Genomic DNA, 15,172 nt, shown 5'->3' on the forward strand with positions numbered 1-15,172 from the left:
CTCTCCCCGCAGGTGCAGCTGCCACAGCAAGACGGGCACCCTCACCCGGGCATGGAGGGGGGCAAGGGGCCCAGGCTCAGAGACTTCCTGAGTGGGAGTCTGGCTACCTGGGTGAGGGGCAGGTGGCAGAGTGTTGGGGAGGGGAAATGAGCCCCAGCCACAGGCTGGTGTTGGGGCTGGCTGGGGGAGGATGGGGCAGAGCCAGGCCGGAGGGGAGGGCTGGGTTCAAGTGTTGAGGATGGAGATATGGGAGGGAGGGTGGGCTGTGGTTAGGGAAGAGGGGCCAGAGGCACTCAGAGGACGGGTTGGGGAGTGCTTGGGCTCACTGGGGCAGGCCGGAGGGGCTCAGGGTTCACTCTGCTGGTCGGCCGACCTCTCTGGGCTCTTCACAGGCGCTGGGACTGGCCGGGCTGGTGGGGGAGGAGGAGGAGTCGGAGGGGGAAGATGAGGAAGAGGAGGAAGAGGGGCCCCTTTGCCCGGAGAAGAGGTTCCTGCGCCTCAGCGATGGGGCCCTGCTCCTCCGGGTGCTGGGCATCATGTAAGGGGCATCGGGTGGGGGCGGTGGCAGGGAAGGATCTGAGGGGAGGGGAAGCTGGTGGGCGGAGCCTGATGGGCAGCGGGCGGGGCTTGAGGGAAGGTGAGCGAGGCCTGTTGACAGGAGGTGGGTCCTTGATCCCACCTCCCTCTCATAGTGCCCCCAACTCCCGAGGGGGACCTCGGATGCTCAGGGGCCATGATGGGCCTGCTGCCCGGCGAGTGTGGAACCTGCACCACCTGTGGGGCCGACTGAGGGACTTCTACCAGGTAAGGGGTCTCAAGGCAAACTGCAAGGAGACAGGAGGGAAGGGGAGCTTCTCTGGGAAGGCCCCTCATAGTCTGCCCCTCTGACTCCAGGAGGAGCTGCAGCTGCTGATCCTGTTGCCACCCCCAGACCTCCAGACGCTGGGGTTTGACCCCCTCTCAGGTGCTCTCCCCACTCACCCCCTCCTACCTCTGTCCCCTTACTACCCCCCCACCCTGCCCAGTTAACCCCTTGGGGCATGTGCTCTGCAGAAGAAGCGATGGAGCAGCTGGAAGGCGTTCTTCGGCTACTTTTGGGGGCATCGGTACAGGTGAGCCGATGGGGGAAGGGAAAATTGGGGTTGAGCTTTGGTGACAGAGGAGGGAGATCCCGCTCCAGCTCCCATTCCTGTCGCCCCTCCCCTTCCTCAGTGTGAGCACCGTGAACTCTTCATCCGCCACATCCAGGGCCTGAGTCTTGAGGTCCAGAGCGAGCTGGCCGCTGCCATCCAGGAGGTACCGAGGCGGGTCGGCCGCCCAGACTGGTATGGCATCTGGGACGCCCTTGCCACACTGCTTCTTCCACTGAACTGCTCTCCCTGTGTCCCAGGTGACCCAGCCGGGGGCCGGCGTGGTGTTGGCACTGTCTGGGCCAGAGCCTGGGGAGCTGGCACCTGCTGAGCTGGAGATGCTGTCCCGGAGCCTGATTGGGATGCTGTCCAGGCTGGCACGGGAACGTGACCTGGGGGCCCAGGTAGGGGCAACAGGGGCATCGTGGCTGGAGGACCATCACGGAGCCGGTTGTGCAAGGGAGATGGAAGTTCGGGGCCCACATATGGGGTTGTGGTCTGAGGTCTCGGGACTGTCACAATCAGATGGCCCAAGACTGTAGACCACAACCCCATGACTGGTATTGAGGTTGGGGGTCGATGTGCAGAGACATTGAATAAGCTAGTTCTGACCCTTGACCCCTGACCTCCTATAGCGGCTGGCTGAACTGCTGCTGGAGCGAGAACCCCTCTGCTTGAGGCCTGAGGTTCCCTCTAGGGCTCCCGCCGAGGGCCCCTCGCACCACCTGGCCCTGGAGCTGGCCAACGCCAAGGCCCAGCTGCGACGTCTGCGGCAGGAGCTGTGAGTGTGTGAAGTCTGGGAAGAGGACTGAATGGAGAGGGGCAGGTTAAGCCTGGATGGGACCCGAGCCCTGGTGTCTACGGAAGGGGTCAGTCCTGGGAAGGGCTGGGGGTTGTGGACCCCAGATCCTCTCCAGCTGCTCCTTCCCTCCAGGGAGGAGAAGGCAGAGCTGCTGCTAGACTCCCAGGCCGAGGTGCAGGGTTTGGAGGCTGAAATAAGAAGGCTCCGTCAGGAGGTGCGCTCGGATGTTCCTCGCCACCGCGACATTCCCTAACCTCCCCGCACCCGGTCCCACTGCCTCCCTCCCAACCCGGCTCTGTCCCGTCCCTAATCCCTCCGGCCCACGGCTGACTGTTCCCAGCTTCACACTGTCTGGTCCAGGTCCAGGCGCTGTCAGGACAGGCCAAGCGGGCCGAGCTGTACCGCGAGGAGGTAGAGGCGCTGCGGGAGCGGGCCGGCCGCCTTCCCCGCCTGCAGGAGGAGCTGCGGCGCTGCCGCGAGCGGCTGCAGGCGGCGGAGGCCTGCAAGGGCCAGCTGGAGGTGAGGGGGGCGGGACCGCGGGGCGGGGCGTGCGAGAGGGGGCGGGCCAGGAGGAGGGGCGAGATTGTGTCCCAAAAAGAGAGAAGCAGGTTCTCTGGTGGGGACAGTCACGAGTAGAGAAATGGGTGAGAACAAATGCTGGGAGATGGCGTCTGGGAAACGGCCTCCGGAGGATGGGGCAGGTGGAGGGGAGAGGTGGGGCTGTGTAGGTGCTGCAGCCTTGGAAGGAAGGCGGTTCCTGGGGAGAAGGGGCGAGGCATGCACAGAAGGGCGGGGCCCGGGGCGAGGGAGAAAGTACCTGAAAAGACCCTGCAGAGAAGAAGATGCAAGGGATGACGGGGCCTAGAGACTTATGGGGTGCAGCGTCGGGGAGGGAGGCAGGGTCTGTGACAGGCCGTGGGGAAGGAGTTTGGGACCCCCAGGTCCTGGAGTGCATAGGGCTGCATGGCCCACCGGTTCTCCCTGGTCTACCAACAGGAGGAGCGAGTGCTCTCAGGGGTGCTGGAGGCTTCCAAGGCGCTGCTGGAGGAGCAGCTGGAGGCTGCCCGCGAGCGCTGCGCCCGGCTGCACGAGACCCAGCGCGAGAACCTGCTGCTGCGGACCCGGCTGGGCGAGGCCCATGCGGTGAGGTCGCCAGAGTGAACCCAGCTGTGTTGCCCCGTCACCCCCATAATCCCACTGATCTTAGGGGTTTCTAGTGATTCGTGCAGCCTCCACTCTTGGTGACCTCTAGTGACCCTCCGGCCTACACACTCGGCCTGGCCATGGTGTGGAGGGCTTGTCTGACCCTGCCCTCGCCCCCAGGAGCTGGACTCTCTGCGGCATCAGGTGGACCAGCTTGCCGAGGAGAATGTGGAGCTGGAGCTGGAGCTTCAGCGGAGCTTGGAGCAGCCCCCGGGTTCCCCTGGGGAGGGTGAGGGACCCCAGTGGAGGGGCTGGGGTAGGGGGCTACCTGTGCTTTCCAGCAGCTGTACTGGGGAGAGCCTCTGACTTCCTCCCTTCCCGCAGTCCTCTGGGGTGGTATGTGAGGAGCCAGGGAGTAAGAGAGGGGTCCTGACCTCATCTTACACCCCCAGCACCCCTGCCAGGAGCAGTCCCCTCACTGCAAGATGAGGTGAGGGAGGCAGAGGCCGGGCAGCTGCAGATGCTCGAGAGGGAGAACCGGGAACTTCGAGGGCTGCTTCAGGTGCTTCAAGGGCAGCCAGGGGGCCAGGTGAGTCCCCTCCCACAGCGTCCTGGCCGGCTCCTCCCCTAGTCCATCCCGAGGCCTGACTGTCCCTCTCCTTTGCCCTCAGCACCCCCTGCTGGAGGCGCCGAGTGAGGACCCCATGCTGCCGGGCCTGGAGGAGGCTCCCCGGACTCCTGTGGCCTCCGAGCACAGCCCCCAGGGCTTGGTTCAGAAGGCGAGGGATGGAGGCCCCCAGACCTTGAACTTGGCTCCCTTGGCATCAGACTCAGTGCTCAAGGGGTCAGCTGAGCGTCCCCAGGCACCTGATTCAGAGCCGCAGGAGGCAGAGAGGCCTCTCCAGGCAGCTGCCCTGGACCCCCACACCTCAGACTGGTCCCCTCAAGAGTCAGACTCTGCTGTGGAGACACAGGCATCCTTGGAGAAGGCTGGCCACAGCTCCTGTCTCCAGAGCCCTGCCTCTGTAGCCCCGCCCCAGGGTCCAGGAACCAAAATTCAGGCCCAGCAGTTGCTGGGAGGAGGGACTGAGGGAAGAGAGGCTCCCCAAGGTGAGTCAGTGCCTGAGGCCCAGGAGTTGAGACAGGAGGGCCCTGAGCACAAGCCAGGGCCTTTGCAGCCCAGCCCTGTGAAGCTGGAGGAGCAGGAGGGTCCAGGTCAGGACCTGGACCTGGCCACGGGACAAACAGCGGCCAGAGGGCAGGACCAGAGGCTGGAGGGGATGGTCGGGGACCCAGCCCAGCAAAAACCACAGTGGAAGTCCGAAGAGGCTCTTGAGGTCCAGGCCTGGGAGGGGCCAATCCCAGGGGAGAGCCTGGCCAGTGGTGTCACAGAGCAGGAGGCCCTCAGAGAGGAGGTGACACAGCTGAGGAGGAAGGCTGAGGCCCTTGGAGCAGAGCTGGAAGCCCAGGCCCGAAAGCTGGAGGCCCAAGGCATGGAGGCCGCCCGCCTCTCCAAGGAGCTGGCCCAAGCTCGAAAGGCAGAGGCTGAGGCTCACCGGGAGGCAGAGGCTCAGGCCTGGGAGCAAGCCTGGCTGCGGGAGGCAGTGGAGGCTGCCCGCCGGGAACTGGAGGCTGCGTCCCGGGAACTGGAGGCTGTGTCCCGGGAGCGGGAGGCACTGGCGGAGGCCCTGGCAGCAGCGGGCCGGGAGCGGAGGCAGTGGGAGCGTGAGGGGTCCAGGCTGCGGACCCAGTCGGAGGCCACTGAGGAACGGATGCAGGCGCTAGAGCGCGAGGGCCGTCAGCACCTGCAGGAGGCCGAGAGGGAGCGCCAGGAGAAGGAAGCCCTCCAAGGGGTAGGTCAGGTTGGGGCTCACAGCCGGGGTAGGGAAGCAGGGTTCCAGGCTGTTGGGAGTTACTGATTCCATCAGCAGCTGCTTGGTGCGTGCCCGGCACCGAGATGGGGCTGGAGATAGAAAGGCCAAGTCCACCCCTGCCTTCCAAAGGTGTGCCTGGCCTGGGGCACCGAGGCACGTCCCCTGCCTGATGGGGGCACTATGGGAGGGGTGGGACTGCCTAGTGCACATCTTGGCTCTCTGCCTGCAGCCGTTGACTCACCTCCACCCGAAGCCTCCTTCTGTAAAACAGGGGGGCTATTCCTAGCCACCTGGGCCGTCTTCGGGACGAGCTCGGGAGACAGTAGCTGTAAAGGTCTGGTTCATGCTGGGAAAGGGCATGTTGTAAGTGTTCAAGCACTGGTTCTTCAGAGCAAGTGCTATGAGAGCCTGTGGGAGGGCGAGCTGATGCCCAAGAGGAGGCAAGGAGGCTTTCCGGAGGAGTGACTGAAGTGTCACTAGGTTGGGAAGGACATTTCATCCAGAGAAAATGGCATGTACAAAGCTGAAGGTGTTAAAGATGCTCAGGGGCCGGGCGTGGTGGCTCACACCTGTAATCCCAGCACTTTGAGGGGCGGGGGCGAGTGAATCACTTGAGGTCAGGAGTTCAAGACCAGCCTGGCCAACATAGTGAAACCCCATTTCTACTAAAAATACAAAAATTAGCCGGGCGTGGTGGCATGTGCCTGTGATCCCAGCTTCTCAGGAGGCTGAAGCAGAAGAAACGCTTGAACCCAGGAGGCAGAGGTTGCAGTGAGCTGAGATCCCACCGTTACACTCCAGCCTGGGTGACACAGTAAGACTCCATCTTAAAAAAAAAAAAAGAAGAATACACAAATCAGCCGGGTGTGGTGGCACTCACCTGTAATCTCAGTTACTCGGGAGGCTGAGGCAGGAAAATCGCTTGAACCCAGGAGGCAGAGGTTGCAGTGAGCTGAGATGGCGGCACTGCACTCCAGTGTGGGCGACAGAGTGAGACTCTTACAAAAAAACAAAAAACAAAAACAAAAACCAACCAATGGAACAAAAAAGTCTCAGGGCCCAGGAGGAAGGGGAGATGAGGGCTACCTTTGAAGGTCTTGGCCCTCCTTCCCCAGGCAGGGAAAACCAGGGCAGAACAGTGTGGGACTGGGCTTGAGGAGGGTCACCTTGGTGGGGAGGGGAGCTTGGAGCCATCAGGAGGCAGTGGCCACGATGTAAGTGGCTGAGAAGGCTGGCTAGGGTGGCATGGGAGTGGGGGTGAGAGAAGACCTGGACATACTTTTTTTTTCTTTTGAGATGGAGTCTCCCTCTGTTGCCCAGTCTGCAGTGCAGTGGCATGATCTCAGCCCACTGCAACCTCCGCCTCCCTGGTTCAAGTGATTCTTCTGCCTCAGCCTCCTGAGTAGCTGGGAGTACAGGCACACGCCACCATGCCTGGCTAATTTTTGTGTATTTTTAGTAGAGATAGGATTTTGCCATGCTGGCCAGGCTGGTCTTAAACTCCTGACCTCAGGTGATCTGCCTGCCTTGGCCTCCCAAAGTGCTGGGATTACAGGTGTGAGCCACCGTGCCTGGCCGACACACTTTTATTCATTTTAACACGTTTATAGGCATCTTGTTGGTGCCAGGCCCTGTATCAGGTTCTGGGCACACAGTGGTGACCAGCAAGCTCACACTCCAGTGTTTGGGTGTGACTTCAGCTTCCTTCCAAGCTAAGAAAGGAGTTAGGGCCAGGCGCGGTGGCTCACACCTGTAATCCCAGCGCTTTGGGAGGCTGAGGTGGGTGGTCAGAAGATTGAGACCATCTTGGTCAACACAGTGAAACCCCGTCTCTACCAAAAATACAAAAACAATTAGCCAGGCATGGTGGCACATGGCTGTAGTCCCAGCTACTTGGGAGGCTGACGCAGGAGAATTGCTTGAACCCGGGAGGCGGAGGTTGCAGTGAGCTGAGATCGCCACCACTGCACTCCAGTCTGGGCGACAGAGCGAGACTCCATCTCAAAAAAAAAAAAAAAAGCCAACAAAAACCTATACCTGCCTTGTAGGATCCTGTGAGATAAGAAGTGTCGGGAGACTGGGGCAGTGCCTGGCACCTAGGATGGGCCTGTTTCCGTGGGAGGGAATGCCAGCAGTGAAGGTGAGGGTAGGGCTGGTGGGCTGGAAGAGCCGGCTCCAAGGACCAAGAGGGTGGGAGAAGCTGGGGACATGGGGGAATTTGGTGAGATTTCCTAGTTGGAGCAGGAGAAGGTGGCTGGCCAGGGGGAGGGTAGGGGATCAGCGGCCTCTCAGGTTGTTCACTGGGTGCAGAAGCCTCCCAGGCTGTGGTGGTGGAAGGGTCCTAGGAGGGCTGTGGCCAGGCCCCGAGGAGGGCAGGGCAGGGGCTGGGCAGGAGGTTCTTGTCACCGTGCTGCCTACCCCAGTACTTGTGCTAGTGGATGCCAGCCAGCCAGGCAGCAGCGCCTCATGGGACTTGTAGTTTTCCAGGAAGAGGTGGTGCCCATGGGTGTTACGAGGTGTGGTGCCCCTGGGGCAAGGCCTGGGTTCGGTTGTGAAGCCAGGAAAGTAGTTTTCAGCGGTAAGGCTTGTAAGCTTCGCTTCCAAGGCAGGATTTGGCAGGCAGCTGGTCAGGGGCAGCTGTCCCTGAAGCTTCATCCTGCCAGGGCCCCACGTGGCAGAATGGTTTGGCCCCCAGAGGCCAGAATGGGCCTCCTGTCCCCTTCCAAAGTGGTACAGCCCAACTGTCAAAGGCCACAGATCACCTGGCTGGCAGCATTCTGGTGTCCCCCTGTCCCCGAGCCCCACTGCCAGCCCCCGAGTTCCTGTCCTGCCAGCCCTCCGTGGCCTTCTCCCTGTAGCTGAGGACTCTCACCAGACCTGCCTCTGCTAAGCCCCTCTAGCTGTCTAGCTGTCATATGGCCGGGGTGGCAGCCCGCCGGGTGCGTCCACCCTTCACTGCGCACATGAAGAACCGTGGACTTAGAGAGGTGACGGCACTTGCCCAGCGTGTGTCTCTGACTCCGGTGCAGAAGCCTTCTTCTCGTCCTGCCAGCTTTATGACCCTCACTCAGCTCTTTCATGCCCAATTTCGAGGGCACCAGGCTCTGCTCCCATTTTATAGATGGGGAAGTAGAGTCCAAAGGGTTAACAATGTGTGCCCAGGATGGCAAGTCAAGGACACAAAGGCAGCTCTCCTGGCTCTTTGGCCTCTGTCTCTGGCTGTCCTCTGCTTCCTTGCTCTGAGTCTGCTCTGCCTGCCCTCAGGAGCTGGAGAAAGCCATGGTGCGGGGTAAGGAGCTGGGGGCTCGGCTGGAGCAGCTGCAGCGTGAGCTGGAGCAGGCGGCTCTGGAGCGCCAGGAATTTCTGCGGGAACAGGAAAGCCAGCACCAGAGGTGGGGACAGGGCTGAGGGGGAAGAGTGAGGGAGGCAGGAGTGTGGGGGGCAAGGGTGGGGTGGGGCTGAGTGCCAAGGATTCTCCTGGCAGGTACCAGGGCTTGGAGCAGCGTCTGGAAGCTGAGTTACAGGCGGCAGCGACCAGCAAGGAGGAGGCGCTGATGGAGCTCAAGACCAGGGCCCTGCAGCTGGAAGAGGAGCTGTTCCAGGTGACTGCCAGCCTGGGAGCTGGGGACCATGCCACTCCTCCCTCCATCCCACCAGCACACGCCAGGGTCGCCTGTGCTCCTGTCTTGCCCCTGTATTCTTGCCTAGCTACGTGCCTCACTCCCCATGTGGGGCCACTTGCAGGGAGCACTGTGCTGGGAGTCAGGTGGCCGCGTGGCCTTCTCTGGGGCTCGTTTTCACCATTCTGCACATGGACAGAACTTCTGCTGTGGGTGCCTGCTCCATCTCTCTCACCTGGAGTCCCCCTGCGTAGGGAGCTCAGTGCTTGGCATGATGGAAGCCAGCGATGATTTCTGAGGCCCGGGCTGCACTGGGACCCCGTACGGAGGGTGGGGTGGTCGAGGGCCCAATCCCAGGATGCCATCCTCAGGCAAGAAAACAGGTGGTGATAACTAGGTGCCAGGGGCTGTGAGGAGGCCATGCAGGGGTTTGGGAGGGTAGCACCCAGCAAGATACCCAGCGGGTGCCTGTGAGGTCAGTCAGGGAAGGTTTTGTGGAGAAGGTGGGGTCGAAACAAGCTTAGAGGAGGCTGCACGCAGTGGCTCATGCCTGTAATCCCAGCACTTTGGGAGGCCAAGGTGGGTGGATCACCTGAGGTCAGGAGTTCGAGACCAGCCTGACCAATATGACAAAAACCTGTCTCTACTAAAAATACAAAAATGAGCCAGATATGGTGACCGACACCTGTAGTCCCAGCTACTCAGAAGACTGAGGCAGGAGAATTGCTTGAACCCAGGAGGCAGAGATTGCAGTGAACCAAGATCACACCACTGCCCTCCAGCCTGAGGGAGACTATCTCAAAAAAAAAAAAACGAAACAAAACAAAATCAAAGAGGCTTAGAGGAGCAGTAGGATGAGAGGCGTTGTGAGCAGAAGGCTCTGCCGCAGACGGAGAGAAGTTGAGAAGGACAGTGTGGAGATGGAGCTTCCAGAGCCAGGACATGTGGGATCCGAGGGAAGGTGTGGGATGGGGGTGGGGTGGGCCAGGCTAAATGCTGCTGGATGGGCAGGTTCATGAGCCTTGTGGGTCCTTGCGGCATCCCCACACCGCTGTGGCTGCCCACATGACCTCCCAGGGACTCTCCTTGCAGCTGCGTCAGGGTCCTGTAGGGCTGGGGCCCAAAGGGTGTGCTGAGTCTCAGCCGGTGGAGACCCAGAATGTGCGGCTCATCGAGGTGGAGCGCAGCGTGAGTGTGGGCCTGCGGCGGGCTTGGGGGTGCCTCGTGCAGCACGAGTGTGGGCCTGCGGTGGGCCTAGGGGCGTGCCCCGTGCAGTGTGAGTGTGGGCCTGCGGCGGGCTTGGGGGTGCCTCGTGCAGCACGAGTGTGGGCCTGCGGTGGGCCTAGGGGCGTGCCCCGTGCAGTGTGAGTGTGGGCCTGCGGCGGGCTTGGGGGTGCCTCGTGCAGCACGAGTGTGGGCCTGCAGTGGGCCTAGGGGCGTGCCCCGTGCAGTGTGAGTGTGGGCCTGCGGTGGGCCTGGGGGTGCCCTGTGCAGCATGAGTGTGGGCCTGCGATGGGCACTGGGGGTTGCCCTGGCCACCTGGCTACTGCTAACCCCCACTTCTGGGCAGAATGCGACTCTGGTGGCAGAGAAGGCAGCTCTGCAGGGGCAGCTGCAGCACCTGGAGGGGCAGCTGGGGAGCCTTCAGGGCCGTGCCCAGGAGCTGCTGCTGCAGAGCCATCAGGCGCAGGAGCACAGCAGCCGCCTGCAGGTGGGTAGTGCCCAGGTGCCCGTCCCTGCCCATGTACTGCCCCCTGCCCCTTTTGGATTGTTCTGTGCCCTTTTCCTACCCTAGCTCCCAGCCAGCTGCCCCACCTCTTCCCCAGTAGCATTTAGCCTTGTCCTCTGACCCCAGCCACCATTTCACACTACCCTTCCTGCTGCTGCCTCCTCCTACCTGCTGCCAGCCCCCATGTCTACACCCATGTCACCCTGCCCTCTCACCGTCCCAGTTCTCCCCTCCACAGGGAGCCATAGTCCCATCCTGCCCTGAGCCCCTCCCGGACAGCCTGGTCCAGCCAGCCTCCCTGCCTCTCCCCAGCCACTCCTCAGCCTCTGGCCAGGCCTTGCGCTGCCTGCTGTGCTCCCAGCCCTCTGCCTTTTCTACAGCTCTCTCCTTGTCCTGGCCCTGCCCTCTGCCCTTAGTCCCCTGCCCCTCATCCACTTTCCAGCCAGGGTTTCCTCCCCAGCAGCCCCTGCCTCCCTCCTCTGCCCTAGGCCGAGAAGTCTGTGCTGGAGGTGCAGGGCCAGGAGCTGCATCGGAAGCTGGGGGTGCTGGAGGAGGAGGTGCAGGCAGCCCGACGGTCCCAGGAAGAGACACACAGGCAGCAGCAGGCCCTGCTTCGGGACCATGAGGCCCTGGCACAGCTGCAGCGGCGGCAGGAGGCCGAGCTAGAGGGATTGCTGGTGCGGCACCGAGACCTCAAGGCCAATATGCGGGCACTGGAGCTGGCCCACCGGGAGTTGCAGGGCCGGTGAGCATCCCCAAATGCCCGGCTCCTCTTTGGTACCCCCACCTGCCAGCATAGACTTTCCTCGCCAGGTCTGACCCCCACTGGGAAGCACCTCCACCTCCGCTCTGTGGTGCCCCAGCCACTGCTCTGCCCTCTGGGGTAACTGCACCCCCTAAACTTCTGGTTTGGGCTCACTGTGGGGCTCACCTCTTGGGGATGGTGGGTGCCTGGCATGGCATTCGGCCCGATGGCATTCCCTGGTGTGGGGGCTATCCTTAGGAAGTGACAGACCCTCCCCAGGTCCAGGTAGTCCAGACACCTGCTTGCCGTGGTCACAGGTTCCCGCAGCCCTCTTAGCCCCTTGTCCATCCCAGGCATGAGCAGCTGCAGGCCCAGCGGGCCAGCGTGGAGGCACAGGAGGTGGCCCTGCTGGCAGAGCGGGAACGCCTGATACAGGATGGTCATCGGCAGCGGGGCCTGGAGGAGGAGCTGCGGAGGCTTCAGAGCGAGCACGACAGGTGTCGGCCCCCTGCAGCCCCTAGCGCCTCTCAGTGGCCCCATCCCCAAAGTGGGTTGGGGGTGTGAGGTCCTGCCTGGCCTCCCCTCCCCAGAATAACTCCTTCTTGCCTCTGAAGGGCTCAGATGCTGCTGGCAGAGGTATCTCGGGAGCGGGGTGAGCTGCAGGGCGAACGCGGGGAGCTTCGGGGCCGGCTGGCGCGGCTGGAGCTGGAGCGGGCACAGCTGGAGATGCAGAGCCAGCAGCTGCGAGAGTCCAACCAGCAGCTGGACCTGAGTGCCTGCCGGCTGACCACACAGTGTGAGGTGTGGCTGGGGGTCTGGGGGAGGGGTGGGCGTGGCTTGGGGGTGTGGGTCTAGAGGGGTCAGAGGAAGGGAGGGGAGCTGAGGTTCAGGCAGGGAGGGGGTCAGAGGAGGGGAGGGGTGCTCTGACCCCTAAGCCTAGACCCAGGTGGTCCTGAACTGGTCCTATCCCCTGACCCATGCTGCCTGCTGCCAGCTATTGACACAGCTTCGGAGTGCCCAGGAAGAGGAGAACCGGCAGCTGCTGGCTGAAGTGCAGGCCCTGAGCCGAGAGAACCGGGAGCTCCTGGAGCGCAGCCTGGAGAGCCGGGACCACCTACACCGGGAGCAGCGGGAGTACCTGTGAGTGGGAGGCCTGGGAGCTGGGTTCCGCCTGCATCCCTTTTGGGTGTTCCTGGGGAGACTCCCATGGACAGGTTTGGAGCTGGCCTCCCACATCGGTCAGATCTGTGGCACGGCTGGACCAGCACGTCCTCATTGCCACTTGTGCCGTGCTCCTGCCTTGGCTTCCCTGGGCCTCATGCCCACTGCTCCCCTCTCACTCCTGCCAGGGACCAGCTTAATGCCCTGCGCCGTGAGAAGCAGAAGCTCGTGGAGAAGATTATGGACCAGTACCGCGTGCTGGAGCCTGGGCCCCTGCCCCGGACCAAGTGAGCAACCCTGTCACCTCCCTCGGGCTGGAAACCCTGCAAACCTCTACCCCTGCCCTGCCCTCTGACTCCAGGCCTCGTGAAGGTCAACCTGGTCTTTGCCGTCCCCAGGACATTCTCTGTTCCCTCCCTCCTCCCTGTCCTGACGCCCTTTTGTGCCCTCTTGCCCCCAGGAAGGGCAGCTGGCTGGCAGACAAGGTGAAGAGGCTGATGCGACCCCGGCGGGAGGGGGGCCCCCCTGGGGGGCTTCGCCTGGGGGTCGATGGGGCTGGCAGCACCGAGAGCCTGGGGGGCCCCCCGGAGACGGAGCTTCTTGAAGGCAGGGAGGCGGATGGGTCAGGTGGGTCTGGGGGTAAGGTGGCCAGGATGGCCACTGCCCCACATCCCCCGCTCCTGCCTTGGTGCCCGCCTCACTGCCTGGCCTGCACGCATGCCCCCATTGGCCTTCTCTAAGGCTTGCCCCACCTGCCCTGATGCCACCAGGGGCTCTTTGTCCTGGGCCCTGCAGGGTTGTCCTTGGCCCCCACTTCCCTCCTACCTGTGCTGTCCCCACCCAGCCTGCCCCATCCAAAGCGGAGCCCAGGATCTGGGAGGTGCAGAGGACCTCGGGAGAGGTCACTGATCTAGACTGCAGATGAGGAGGCTGAGGCCCAGGGAGGGGAAGCTCCTTGGCCAAGGTCATGCAGTGAGTTAGTATCAAGGCCGGCACAGGGCCAGCCTCCTGCTGCCCTGCTCATTTGCTGGCTCCTTCCCCACCTCTGCACCTCCCCTCCCTGGCCCTGGGCAGCTTCATCCACTGGCCCCTCCATTCCACCCAACCTCTGCTCCTCTGACCCCCTCCCTGCATGAGCCTCAGTCCCCCTCCCCTTCTCTGACCCCCTCCCTGCATGAGCCTCAGCCCCTCTTCCCTCCTCTGACCTCCTCCCCGCATGAGTCTCAGCCCCCACTCCTCTAACCCCCTCCCTGCATGAGTCTCAGCCCCCCTCCCCTCTCTAACCCCCTCCCTGCATGAGTCTCAGCCCCCCTCCCCTCCTCTGACCCCCTCCCTGCATGAGCCTCAGCCCCCTTCCCCTCTCTGACCCCGTCCCTGCATGAGTCTCAGCCCCCCTCCCCTCTTCTGACCCCCTCCCTGCATGAGCCTCAGCCCCCTTCCCCTCTCTGACCCCGTCCCTGCATGAGTCTCAGCCCCCCTCCCCTCCTCTGACCCCCTCCCTGCATGAGTCTCAGCCCCCCTCCCCTCCTCTGACCTCCTCCCTGCATGAGCCTCAGCCCCCATCCCCTCCTCTGACCCCCTCCCCGAATGCACCTCTTGCAGGGTCCCCTTCCCCGGCACCCATGCGCCGGGCCCAGAGCTCCCTCTGCCTGCGGGACGAGACCTTGGCAGGTGGGCAGCGGCGGAAACTCAGCTCCAGGTTCCCGGTGGGGCGAAGCTCTGAGTCATTCAGCCCTGGGGACACCCCCAGGCAACGGTTCAGACAGCGTCGTCCAGGCCCCCTGGGGGCACCCATCTCCCAGGGCAAAGGTGAGGGACAAGGGTCACTGTCCCAGCCAGCCCCTGATTCTCTGTGGACCCACCAGCTCCTTGGGGGAGGCAGCTTCCTTCCTGTCCTCCGTATCTCCTGCAAGCCTGTCGATTTCTACACTGGCCTGGAGCAAAGTGGTTGCCTTGTGCCTCACAGGACCCGGCGTGGGATGGGGGAACTCCGTGGAGACCCTCCAGGAGCACGAAGCAGACGCCAACCGAGAGGGTGAGTGGGGCCTGTGGAAGGGTCGGGGCTCTTTGTCTGCCCAGGGCCCCTGGCAGATGGCATTAATCCATTTTCTCATTTGACAACGATGCTTTAGCAAGCGCTAGGTGACATGCTAGCAGGGGACAGAGCAGGGAACGTTCTGGTGTGAGGAGGCAGATAGCAAACAATTTGCCTAAAAATAATTATTATCTACAACAGCCCCGTCCAGTAGAAATATGGTGTGAACTACACGATAATTTTAAGTCTTCCGGTAGCCTCATCAGAAAAAGTGAAAAGAGACAGTACAATGAATTTTAATAACATTTAACTCAATGTGCCTATGTGGTTACCATTTCAGCATGTAGCCGGCATAAAAATCATGAATGAGCTATTTATTAGACATGATTTTTTCTTTCTTTCTGTTTTTTTTTTTTTTTTTTTTTTTTTTTTAATGGAGTTTCTCTCTTGTTGCCCAGGCTGGAGTGTGGCACGATCTTGGCTCACTGCAAACCCGGCCTCTTGGGTTCAGGCAATTCTCCTGCCTCAGCCTCCTGAGTTGCTGGGATTACAGGCATGTGCCGCAGTGCCCGGCTAATTTTGTATTTTTAGTAGAGACTGGGTTTCTCCATGTTGGTCAGGCTGGTCTCGAACTCCTGACTTCAGATGATCCCCAAACTGCTGGGATTACAGGCACGAGCCACCACGCCCAACCAGACATGATTTTTTCACTTAAGTCTTTGGCACTTTAGAGGCCGAGGCAGGCAGATCACTTGAGGCCAGAAGTTTGAGACCAGCCTGGCCAACGTGGTGGAATCCCCTGTCTACTAAAAATACAGAAAGTAGCCAGACATGGTGTCCCGTGCCTATAATCGCACCTATTTGGGGGGCTGAGGCAGGGAGGTTGCAGTGCTCTGAGATTGTGCCATTGCACTCCAGCCTCAGTGACAGAGT

The 15,172-nt window shown here is 62.0% G+C and overlaps 1 protein-coding gene and 1 long non-coding RNA gene across 7 annotated transcripts in view; one reads left to right on the forward strand and one right to left on the reverse strand.

Annotated features, from left to right (window-relative positions):
* CCDC88B (coiled-coil and HOOK domain protein 88B) overlaps positions 1-15,172 on the forward strand; it is an 18,179-nt gene continuing 3,007 nt past the window's right edge. For 3 of the 6 annotated variants that reach the window (XM_054241017.2, XM_054241015.2, XM_054241016.2), the window contains exons 1-26: positions 1-111; positions 393-538; positions 693-804; positions 895-964; positions 1,054-1,112; positions 1,213-1,296; positions 1,391-1,534; positions 1,766-1,911; positions 2,065-2,146; positions 2,293-2,451; positions 2,929-3,075; positions 3,256-3,364; positions 3,528-3,664; positions 3,747-4,928; positions 8,214-8,341; positions 8,434-8,551; positions 9,662-9,757; positions 10,140-10,280; positions 10,787-11,043; positions 11,397-11,540; positions 11,658-11,844; positions 12,038-12,183; positions 12,393-12,491; positions 12,665-12,831; positions 13,807-14,013; positions 14,171-14,239. In XM_054241017.2, the coding sequence (XP_054096992.1) occupies positions 52-111; positions 393-538; positions 693-804; positions 895-964; positions 1,054-1,112; positions 1,213-1,296; positions 1,391-1,534; positions 1,766-1,911; positions 2,065-2,146; positions 2,293-2,451; positions 2,929-3,075; positions 3,256-3,364; positions 3,528-3,664; positions 3,747-4,928; positions 8,214-8,341; positions 8,434-8,551; positions 9,662-9,757; positions 10,140-10,280; positions 10,787-11,043; positions 11,397-11,540; positions 11,658-11,844; positions 12,038-12,183; positions 12,393-12,491; positions 12,665-12,831; positions 13,807-14,013; positions 14,171-14,239 (4,396 nt within the window). In that variant the 5' untranslated portion in view covers positions 1-51. Of the gene's footprint in view, positions 112-392; positions 539-692; positions 805-894; positions 965-1,053; positions 1,113-1,212; positions 1,297-1,390; positions 1,535-1,765; positions 1,912-2,064; positions 2,452-2,928; positions 3,076-3,255; positions 3,365-3,527; positions 3,665-3,746; positions 4,929-8,213; positions 8,342-8,433; positions 8,552-9,661; positions 9,758-10,139; positions 10,281-10,786; positions 11,044-11,396; positions 11,541-11,657; positions 11,845-12,037; positions 12,184-12,392; positions 12,492-12,664; positions 12,832-13,806; positions 14,014-14,170; positions 14,240-15,172 lie in introns of those variants that run through there. The other 3 variants (XM_054241014.2, XM_078341292.1, XM_078341293.1) reach the window with 3 other exon arrangements.
* LOC128929003 (uncharacterized) lies at positions 4,743-7,502 on the reverse strand. Its single transcript, XR_008474826.2, has 4 exons — positions 7,368-7,502; positions 5,830-5,947; positions 5,191-5,295; positions 4,743-4,880 (listed from the first exon to the last, which is right to left on the reverse strand). It is a non-coding gene; the product is annotated as an uncharacterized LOC128929003 (long non-coding RNA).

This window comes from Callithrix jacchus, chromosome 10, assembly GCF_049354715.1.
Source record: "Callithrix jacchus isolate 240 chromosome 10, calJac240_pri, whole genome shotgun sequence".
NCBI lineage: Eukaryota > Metazoa > Chordata > Mammalia > Primates > Cebidae > Callithrix > Callithrix jacchus.